At 33.1% G+C, this 11,266-nt stretch overlaps 1 protein-coding gene across 1 annotated transcript in view; it reads left to right on the forward strand.

Moving 5' to 3' along the window:
• Positions 1–4,040: 4,040 nt before the first annotated feature.
• The window catches only part of LOC21404948 (calmodulin-binding transcription activator 3), a 9,838-nt gene continuing 2,612 nt past the window's right edge, over positions 4,041–11,266 (forward strand). The window contains exons 1-10 of the mRNA XM_024165918.1: positions 4,041–4,232; positions 5,791–5,910; positions 6,384–6,499; positions 7,154–7,242; positions 7,605–7,647; positions 8,830–9,007; positions 9,204–9,314; positions 9,431–9,753; positions 10,537–10,983; positions 11,180–11,259. Coding sequence (XP_024021686.1) covers positions 4,193–4,232; positions 5,791–5,910; positions 6,384–6,499; positions 7,154–7,242; positions 7,605–7,647; positions 8,830–9,007; positions 9,204–9,314; positions 9,431–9,753; positions 10,537–10,983; positions 11,180–11,259 — 1,547 coding nt within the window. The 5' untranslated portion in view covers positions 4,041–4,192. The remainder of the gene's footprint in view (positions 4,233–5,790; positions 5,911–6,383; positions 6,500–7,153; positions 7,243–7,604; positions 7,648–8,829; positions 9,008–9,203; positions 9,315–9,430; positions 9,754–10,536; positions 10,984–11,179; positions 11,260–11,266) is intronic.

The raw sequence follows: 11,266 nt of genomic DNA on the forward strand, positions 1-11,266 counted from the left end.
TAATTCAAACAGAGGAAAATAACAGTGAATATCATCGGTGTAAGAGAGCTTGATCATCCAGAAGTTATTAGCCAAATAGGTATGAACTATAGTTGTGATAATTATTTTGTATAACAACATGAGATGGATCCTAGCAGTTTAAGAAAATTTTAAGAGCCTATGAGGTTGTTGTTTTGCATTTTTGAGTTAGAGTGACTTGAGTGATGATCTTGAGTTGTGTTTGAGTTATAACTTGAGTTTGTGTTTGGATGTGCACATTTGAGTTATGATTTGAATTGAGAATCTATTTGAGTTTGTGTTTGGGTGAGTCAAAACTTAAATTTGTATTTAGATAGTATTTTAATAAAAACTCAATGGTGATGAAAAATTTTAATAGGGTATATGGGTGAGATTTTATTCGTCTTTTCGTTGTGAATACATAGAAAAAAAAAATCATCTCAATTAAAATTAAAACGAAAAAGTTATGACATTTTTAAGAATAAAAAAACTATTGTTTATTAACTTGAGTTCGAGTTTATGAACTCAAGTTGAAGGGGAAACTTGAACTCGAGTTTAGCTCTAAACTCAAGTTCAAACTTAAATTTTACAAAAGAACATGAACTTGATAAAATTGTAACTCGAGTTCAAATTTTTTCTAAATTTTATTGCAAAAAAAAAAACCTCTATATCGTTATGTTCTTCGCGTTTTTGTGAAGAAAATGTTCCTTTCAAACTAACATTTGAGACCTCCTACTTGTATTACTGAGCAAGGTATTCATTATAACTTCAATTCTTCTGGCAATTTCTAGATACAAAAACACTTTAAATGGTAGAGATCTCTCGTTGAAACGTTGAACTGAACATGGATGCCAACTTCAAAGAGCGTAACTTAGCTCTTAGGATTGTTGTGAGAAACTTTCTAGGATAAGTATTGAAGCTTCAATCTCACGTTACGAAAGCAGCTTCTGCGGTTCTTGCGGAACTTATAGGGATTGAGCTTACTATCAACATGTTCCTGAAAACGACTTGCATAATATTGCGACTTTTTTTGCATGAGACACTTCTCAACTTTTTGTGTTTGAAAAATTAGTCCTTAAATTAAAATTATTGGCAATTGACCCCTTGAATTTACAAATTATTGTATTAATAGTTCTTCTGCTCACGTTCGTTAAATTTTAGACGGTTTTTAATACGTGACTTACACATGATTATCTTTATAGGGGCATTTATTGTCAATTTCATTCATCTTTTAACTAAAATTTCATTTTTATATTTAAACCTAAATCAAATTTAATCATTTGAATCACAATTAAGTGAAACAATACATCTCGCTTGTGGTAAGAATACGAATCATCTGCAGCCTCAAATGGATCAAATGGATTTACTATGGGCTTGTTCTTCTCAAAAAAATGTAACTCGAGTTATAACTTTATTTGAGTTCATGTTCTTTTAAGTTTAAACTCGAATTTATAACTAAAACTCGAGTTCAAGTTTCCCCTTCAGCTCGAGTTTAGAAACTCGAACTTAAATTAATGAATAATATTTTTTATATTCTTAAAAATGCTATAACTTTTTCGTTTTAATTCTGATTGAGATGATTTTTCTTTCTATGCGTTGACAACGAAAAGACGAATAAAACTAGACCTATATACCCTATTAAAATTTTTCATCGGCATTGAGTTTTTATTAAGGCCTCGTTCGTTTCACTGATTCGAGTTTAGAATTCGAGTTTAGATGTGATTTTATGTGAGAGCTTTTTACTGTAGTAAAAAAGTTAGATGTGACTGTTTGTGAGAGCTTTTTACTGTAGCAAAACTCGAATCAGCGAAACGAACGAGGCAATACTATCTAAATACAAATTCAAGTTTTGACTCACTCAAACACAAACTCAAAAAGATTCTTATCTCAAACCATAACTCAAATGTACACAACCAAACATAAACTCAAGTTACAAGTTCAACTCAAGTTATAACTCAAATTCAACTCAAGAATTATACTAAAGTTAAACTCTAAAAGAACAAGCCCTATATAACACAAAGCACAGAACTTTCTGCAATTTTGAAATACATTCACGATGTCAAATTCAACTAACAACAACAAACTTTCACAAGCTTTCTTTCCAGAATCAAACTGAAACAACAACTCGACCAAAAAAAAAAACCAGCAAAATAGTATTCTTGTAGGCTTTTAATTTGGGTCGCGTTGGTGGTCACGGGTATTGAGTTGTTAGTTTTTAGACGAATCTTGATGAAAAAAATCATATTACACATATTTTAAAAGGTTGAGGGTCGATTTGTAAAAAAAAAAAAAAAAAAATTAAACTGTCATTTATTAAATAAATTAAGGACCAATTGTGCTAATAATCTTATTTTTTTATTATTGTAGCTTGATCATATATCTCCATCGCGTTCCTATGCTAGGTTACAAATTTCTAAAAAAACATGTTGGATTAACTTTCTACCAGACGCACAGCGACGGTCACAGGTGGATCGAGCATTTGGCGTAGTAAGACTTTTTCAGGGAGAATTAATTATTAATTAATTTTAAGAAATAATATATTAAATATTAAATCGCAATAATTATTTTATTTATGAATAGTTGGGAATCCAATTTAATTTACCATTTGGAATAATTAATCATTTATTTTGAAATCAAATTATTAATTCCAATCCTAAGAGGATTTTATTTACGATAATTAAATTACATATATTTTAACTAGATAATTACAAAAACAATATTATTTAACTAAAATTGGATAGAATTGGCTGGAATTATTGGGACTTGGCCGAACTCCACCGGTGAATAAGCTTCAGATAAAATAGTTGAACTTATTTTGTACATGAGTATTTTTACTTTTTATTTTTGACTAAAAAACAAAAATTTAAACTCATACATTTTTTGTCTACTTTCCCCTAAGCTTCATTAATGGGCAAAATTTATTGGTTAGAGAAGAAAATTCTAATAATTCAGTGATTGTTCTTTTGCAACAAAACTCAAAAAGTTTGAACTCGAGTTACAATTTTATTTAAGTTCATATTTTTTTTGTAAAATTTGAGTTTAAATTCAAGTTTGAACTCGAGTTTAAGGCTAAACTCGAGTTTAAGTTTCCCCTTCAACTCGAGTTCATAAACTCGAACTCAAATTAATGAACAGTATTTTTTTTTATTCTTAAAAATATCATAACTTTTTCGTTTTAATTCTGATTGAGATGATTTTTTTTATATGCATTTAGAACGAAAAGACGAATAAAACCCCACATATATAGCCTATTAAAATTTTTCATTACCATTGAGTTTTTATTAAAATACTATTTAAATACAAATTTAAGTTTTGACTCACCATAACACAAACTCAAATAAATACATACTCAAGTTATAACTACAAGTCAAATTAAAACTCAGACTCAATTTAAAATTATCACATAAATCACTCTACCTCAGAAATACAAAAGAAGAATCCTTCGGACTCTTTAAACATGTATAAATAAGACCTGAGATTCTCATATTAAAATTTAAAATTATACATAATATAAGTTTTTGATACAAGTATAACGGGCCAAAAAAAAAAAAAAAAAACAGGGATGTACGTCATGTCCTGAAGCCCTACAGTAAAAATCTATCAAAAAGACTTTCTTTGCTTTAATAAAAAATGAAAAAAAAGATAAAAATGAAAAGACAATAACCCGGTATTTACGTCAGAATTGTCTCAAAAGAAAAGGAGAATAATAATAATAATAATAATAATAATAATAAACCCGATATTTACGTCAACGAGAGTGAGATGAAGTAATTGTCACGAGTTTATCGTCCATCAGTGTTCCAGTTCTGAATTCCCCCACGTCGGCCTCCGGCCTTCTCCTTCCTCTGAACCTTCCTTTCTTTTTTCTGTCAATCTTTTTCACTTCTTCAAAAACTCCCTCAAAACTTTTTCTTTTCTTTTTGAACTTTTCCCCAACATTCATTCAATCTCCACACGGCTTCCGAATCCATAGCCCCCCAAACCATTACTTTTTTTTTTTTTTTTTGTCAAAGCTTTACATTTTTTTTTTTTGTCAAAGCTTTACATTTTTTTTTTTGTCAAACCTTTTCTCTATCTGGGTCAAAGGGCTAACAAAAAAAATTCGTTTTCAATTTCCTAAAGGCTATGCTTTTTGAGTTCCATTTGCTTCTGAAATCACGTCTGGATTGATATTTGATAACCGAGAACGAGTTCCATGGCTGAGAGCAGGCGCTTCGGGCTTGCTAACCAACTGGGTCAGCTTTTGTTTTCACTTTTAATCAACAAAAGCTGTCCGTTTTTTATTTTTCTAGTTTACTCTTTTGCAATCTTTATCATTTACAAAACCCTTATTTGGGTTTTCGCTTTGAATTAGTATTTTTGTATTTTTGGGTTACCAGATAAAGTTTGTACTTAGTTTTGGTGTCATGAATTATGATGGAAACACTTTTGAAGTACTGGTTGAGATTGTATTGGTTGTTTTTCTTTCTTTCTTTATTGTTTGAAGGAGCTTGTAGTGGTTAGTTCTTGCTTCTTAATGATATTCATTTTTGTTTGTTGGGCTTTTGATTTTTGATGAGATGTGGGGTTTGTATATGTAGATCTTTTGTTGCTTACCACTCGTTTATGTAAAAGAGAGAGAGCTGCCTTATAATACATGGTTGGGGAAATTACAAGCTTTATGTGTTTTATTAGTAATTTGCATAGAATAATAAGGTCATTCTGCAAGTTTTAAAAGGTGGACTTTGTAATCTATATGTCCAAACATGATGTTGTTAAGTAATATGAATCCGGTTATATAGAGAAGACACTTGCATGCTTGAACTCTGTGAAGCCTTGATTGAACTGGGCACTTAGTCACGTGATGAAGTGAAGAATTTTAGGTAATGCTCCAACTATTTGTCCCTCTGAAGTCTTTTAGAAACCATGTAAAACTTTGACAAAATTGGTTCTTTATAGTGGAGTGAATGGTAGTTCTAATGGACAAATGACCTATACCCGACAACTAGGTTGTATCTTCTTCTTAACTAGCATCATCAATCTCGCGCTTTTCTTTGGCATTTCACCCTATTATTCAATTACTATGGAATTAGGTTTAACACTTATATTTCATAGTCTTGCTACAAGGTCATTTACTGTTATCCTATCTCTTTTTATTTTTATTTTATTTTCTTTTATTTTTCTGTCTTCTTACCTTATCATCCTTTCTCTTGTAATGATTATTTTATCAATGAAAGGTTTTTCTTTTTAAAAAAAAAACATGTTATTGACTGGATTTTACTACCTGTTTCATGTGAAGTGTTGTACTTTGGAATGTAAAATAGCAAGATTCGTGTGATGCAACTATCAGTTCTCGAGTATTCTAATTTCTTTTGAAGTACAACTCATAAAGCCTTCCATGGTGGACGTTTCTTTGCAGCTCCATAGTTAATACTAGATAATTGTAATATCAGTAATAGGTTGATACGTTTGTAGCAGAGAATAGAGATAGCAAGAACAGATAGGATATCATGTGTGTAACAAGCTATCAGCAATTATACATAAAGCAACTTTCTTAAAAAATATAAAATTTGAAATTACCAAATATACATGGCTGGATGACGTTTCTTTTGTCCTTACTACCGTGAAAAAGGAGCAAGTGTCACATCCATTACTATGGTTCTCAGACTTCACATGCTAGACGATATTCTGGATTTCTCTGTGTCATCTTGTTGTTTTTATTTACAATGGTCAATGTGGTGGTCTTATTAGTTTACTAGTTCTAGTTCTCCTTTTTTGTACAAAATTTTATTTACTTGGTATGATGTAATGCAGATATTGAGCAAATACTCGTAGAAGCACAGCACAGATGGCTACGCCCTGCTGAAATATGTGAAATTCTGAGGAACTATAAAAAATTCCGCATTGCCCCCGAGCCTGCACATATGCCACCCAGTATGTTTCTTAACTGCATTTTTTTTTGTTTTTATATCTTCTTTCATGGGTGATTCTCCAATTGTCAATCAGAAATACTTTACACCAAACTTTTGTCTATGGAAGGAATCTTCTATACCCAGTCTTGGTACTGGTTTGTGATGAATACTGGTGACAGACTGTTGCCAGGCTTTATAATGAAAGTTGCTTTTCCTCCTTAAATAGTCATTACCTTCGAGATTTCGAGTTTCTCAGTCATAGCTCATTCTTATGTCATCTAAATCATTCCAATTCAAGAAAAGAAACTTGCTTCCCCATTAGTGTCACATGATTTTTTTTTTTTTTTTTAAAGGAGTCGCATGAAGTTTTTGAAGCTCTTACTCTGCCTACGTCTATCAACCTATAAATCATATTTTGGGTGTAACTTTTATTCTCATTGAGGCATGTGTCAAAACATATCGTGGCTTGACAATAATATGCATTATTTATTTCAGGTGGTTCTCTTTTTCTTTTTGATCGTAAAGTGCTGAGATATTTCAGAAAAGACGGTCATAACTGGAGGAAGAAAAAAGATGGAAAGACAGTGAAGGAAGCTCATGAAAGGCTCAAGGTAAGCATCAGGGAACGCTTAGTTTTTTTTCTTGTATAAGGAATACAGTTTCTTGGGTATCTAGACACGGGCGTCTGCTTTTACTGCTTTAGATTTTGTTTGTGATCGTTTATACTTTACATATGCAGATGTGTGATTGCTTGTACTTGCATACTCGATTGCACACTGCCTGTGGCATAAGTCTTCTTGCATTGATTGAAAAGGTTTCTTGTGTTTTGGTTCTGAAAGCTGACGAGGGTTCTTAGGTTTAGACATCTGTTTTATCATATCACGTGGTTACATTCTCAGAAATGTACCCTCCGGGTACTGCATAATAGTACTGCTTTAGAGAGTTAAAAGTAAACTGATGCTTCTTTATGAAACTGAGATGAGACAGGAGCTCAGATGCTGAACTAATGAAGGGTAATGCTCAAGGTTGATTTATAGCTGCCAACAATATGGCATGCTGTTCTAAGGCCTAGGACAGAGATCTTTTATTATTATTATTATTATAATATACAATCTCGATGGTTCGATGAAGGATAATGCTTCTCTCTCTTTTCTTCTTGTGTGTGTGGATGAATGGCTTTTACTAGTTCTCTGGTTACTTCCATGAGTAACTACTCATGGTAAAATCACTTTAATGCGCTAAATAAATTTGAATTTTCCTCACAGGCTGGAAGTATTGATGTGCTCCATTGCTATTATGCTCATGGAGAAGAAAAGGAAAGTTTTCAAAGGCGCAGTTATTGGATGCTAGAAGAGTGAGTTTGAATAAGCGTATATGCTAATCTATCCCCCTCCTTTTTTTTTACTCACATCTTAGTGACTGAAAATGTACTAGATTGCTTTTCTAGCGTAGTTCTTAACAAACTATAGTTATTCATTAGTTTGGTGCAACTTATATAGAGAAGTTCGAATGCATTAGCGTTACATGCTCTAAATTTGTGGCTTTTTTTCTTAAGCGGGCTGCTTCTTTCTTTCTATCTCTCTCACACACGCCACTCAAGCCTGTCATATTAGTTGGTTCATGCAAAAACTCTATGTTTTATAAGCGTTCTACTCATTTAGAAGGCTCCTTGTCGGGTTAATATTCTGTTTCTTACCCAAATGGCTACTAACGCAGGGAGCTTTCACACATAGTTCTTGTCCACTACCGGGAAGTAAAGGTAATGATTTATTCTACTACCAATTCTTATTTGTTTCCCAATTTATCGGATCGAGTTTTTTTAAGTAGAACAAAAAATGTAGGTCCAATTTTCTACATTTTTTTTTAATGTAGGTTTAATGATTTCCGACATGTTAATGTCAATGGTTGAGAAACCTGATACATGGTGAATTTTGAGTGGCAAAATGAAAAACTTATACCATGGTTGCAAATTTATGCAATCAATGATTAATAGTCAGATTCCCCCCCATCAAACTGCAAATGAACACTGCCGGGGATGGCACTTAATTGTATCAGTTAAAACAAAAGTGATGGTACACATTATCATTTAATACATACTGCGAACAAGATAAAAGCCTATGCAGGCACCCTTGCAATGTGTACATGGTCATTATTGCAGCAAATTGTCTGAGAGTGGCAAATGAAGGTGTTGTAGTAGGATTCTAACTTGGTTTGAAATTTGACAAGGTTCTGAAACAAAGTTGAATGACCACTTATTGGCCGTGTGGCGTCGATAACAAATGGTGGTGATTTTGTTTTCTTTAACTCCTTCTAAATCTCCTTTTCTCTCTCTCTGCAATTACTACTTTATAGCGCTTTCAGCGGTGAGGAAAAAAATCATTTCAATCGAAAATCGCTGTTAAATAATATGAAATATGAACGTGACTTTTGACTATTCTTTGAAGGTGGTAACGCTTATCTTTGAGTAGTGTTTGCAACGATTATCCTGATTTCTTTTCTTTTTGGTGGCAAAAATCATGTCCTAGAATTTATGAAATCTTAGCTGTTAAAAACTTCCATACTGGTGGACTTGGTTGTCTACATTGCATTTTTAAATAACAGGGCCGTTTGTTTCACGCGTTTGAAACCATGATTCTGATTCTGCTACAATAATTTTTTCACACAAAAAATTTAATAAAAAAAGTTCCCGCCAATAGTTCTCTCACAAAATTTGAATTCAGAATCAAAATCATTGACTTAAACGCGGGAACCAAACGAACCAAATGTATTTTAAAAGTGTATTATTTTTAAGTAGGATGCTTGTACATTTTCTTTCATGTCTTTTTAAATCCAGGCTTTGTGCAGGTTATTATTTTTGGTAGCTCCTGCTTTACATGGATTTTATTTTGCTTGAAATATCCACGTAGTGCCCTTTTAATGTTCATTTTTACAACTTAATCAGGGCAATAGGACAAATTTTAACCGAATAAAAGAGACTGAAGAAGCTGATATTGCACCCAGTTCAGATAGCTCTGCTTCTTCTAGTTTTCCTACAAATAGTTATCGAATGCCTTCACAAACTACAGATACAACAAGCTTGAACAGTGCTCAGGCATCAGAATACGAAGATGCTGAATCAGGTGCATCAGCATTTATATGTTACATCTCTGCAATTATTTTGGATTTTTCATTTTCCATATCTGGGTTGCTCACTTTTTGTTCCTGGTTCACAATGTATTCTCAGACGAATATTCTGTCAGTATTTGTCCCCTTCCTTTTGATCTAATCTCAATTATTGTCATTTCAATCTCGCAATTTGTCTTGATATTTTTGCAGCATGTAACCAAGCAAGTTCCAGACTCAACTCTTTCCTCGAATTACAACAGCCTTTTGCAGAAAAGATTAATGCAGGAGTCACTGATGCTTACTATCCAATATCTTTTTCAAGTAATTTTATTTTCGGTGTTTAATTCATTATTTAGTTCTTGCAACACCAGTGCATTTGGATATCAATTTTCACATGAAACGAGGTTTACCCACTTTGATGCAATTATTGATAACAGATAATTATCAAGAAAAACTGTCCTCTGTTCCTGGGATGGGTTTTAGCTCACTTGCTCTAGCAGATAAGAGTGAAGGCAATAGAAGTGCCGGAGTTACTCATGACCATCAGAAAAACTTGAACTTTCCAGCATGGGATGGTACCTTGGAAAATGACAACGCTGGCATTCAATTGCCTTTTCAGCCATCATTTTCTGCAGCACAGTCTGCTAATTTAGGTGTCATTCAGAAACAAGAACAGGAGCCGCTGGAGCAGCTTTTCCCCAATGGTTTTAGTAAAAGGCCAGACTTTGGTAGTCACCCACAAGTCCAAGAAGAGTGGCAGGTACTGTATGATAGATTATCATCTCCTTATAAATTGCTGCTTTCACAATTGCAAGTGTTAGATGTGATGGCTATGGTAGAAAGTCTGCTCAAAACATTTTCCCATTTAGGTAGCTGCAGAAGTATAAATTTAAAATGGTGACAGACTATGGTTTTTGTTTGAGTTATAGTTTCCCCTTCTTGACGTGTATGCCGATTTTGCCGACGGTTGATTAAATGTATGACATTAATGATGAAGTTTACTAAAATTAGATGTCTAAATTGTTTGGTTTCAATGATCTGTTGACGTCTCTGGAGAAGTGAAGCCTTTCGTAGTAGTCATTTTTAATAAATATTTAGAAACTTCTTTTATTGATTAATGAATCAAATATAAAGGATAGAAAATAAGGTGTCAAAGGAAACAAAATTAAGTACCAAGTAAATTAGAGATACAACATAAACAAAACTGTAAGGAAAGCTATAATCAAAACTCCAGAATTCTGATACTACTCCTTGTTGCCTATTACATCTTGAAAATGCATTTCCTTTTTCGTAATACGAAACATTTTTGTGGTCGTAAGTGGTGAGATAATCTCTAATTAGTATGTAAGTTGTGGTTTCCGATTGTATATTACAGGTGATTTGCATTATTGGTTTTATATTTTTTCCAATAGCTACGTTCTAACATATATTGTGTGGTTATCTTATTTTGAGGACTATGAATTTACGTTCACGTTCTAATTGACACTATTAATAGTCTTTTTTAGTCAAATTTTCTCACCTAACCAACTGGCCTTTGGATCAGAACTTGCATACAGGTGCAGCATATAATCTCACCTCTAGGTATCATGAAGAAGTCAATGGTGTTGAGTTACTTCAAATACAGCAAGGAAATAATGAGCACGAAGAGTGTCTGAAATCGGTTTCAAAGAGCAATAGCCCCCTAGAGGAAAAGTCCTACATTTCTGGTATAAAACAGTCTTTGGTAGATGGCCCTTTTGCTGAAGAAGGTTTGAAGAAGCTTGACAGTTTTAACCGATGGATGAGTAAAGAACTCGGCGATGTCAATGAGTCACATATGCAGACTAGTTCCAGGGCCGATTGGGACACGGTAGAAAGTGAGAACTGTGTTGATGATTCCAGCCAAGCACGCCTCGATAACTATGTGCTTAGTCCTTCTCTTTCACAGGATCAGCTGTTTAGCATCATTGATTTCTCACCAAACTGGGCTTATGAAACCTCAGAAGTCAAGGTAGTCAATGTCATCCGTATATGCTTTTAAATAGACTCTCTTATAAAGTGTGCTTTAAATATGTTCTGTCGTCGAAAAAGAAAAAGCAAAAGGAAAAAAAAAGAAAAGAAAGAGGATTCGAAATTATACATGCAGTTTATCCCATTAGTTACTGATTTGATATATTCTTGTTGGCTAATTTATTTCACTGGTACAGATTTTGATCACAGGGAGATTCCTAAAGAATGACCAAGGAGAAAATTGTAAATGGTCATGTATGTTTGGGGAAGTAGAAGTTCCTGCT

The sequence above is a fragment of the Morus notabilis genome, unplaced genomic scaffold, assembly GCF_000414095.1.
Source record: "Morus notabilis unplaced genomic scaffold, ASM41409v2 Scaffold697, whole genome shotgun sequence".
Taxonomy (NCBI): Eukaryota; Viridiplantae; Streptophyta; class Magnoliopsida; order Rosales; family Moraceae; genus Morus; species Morus notabilis.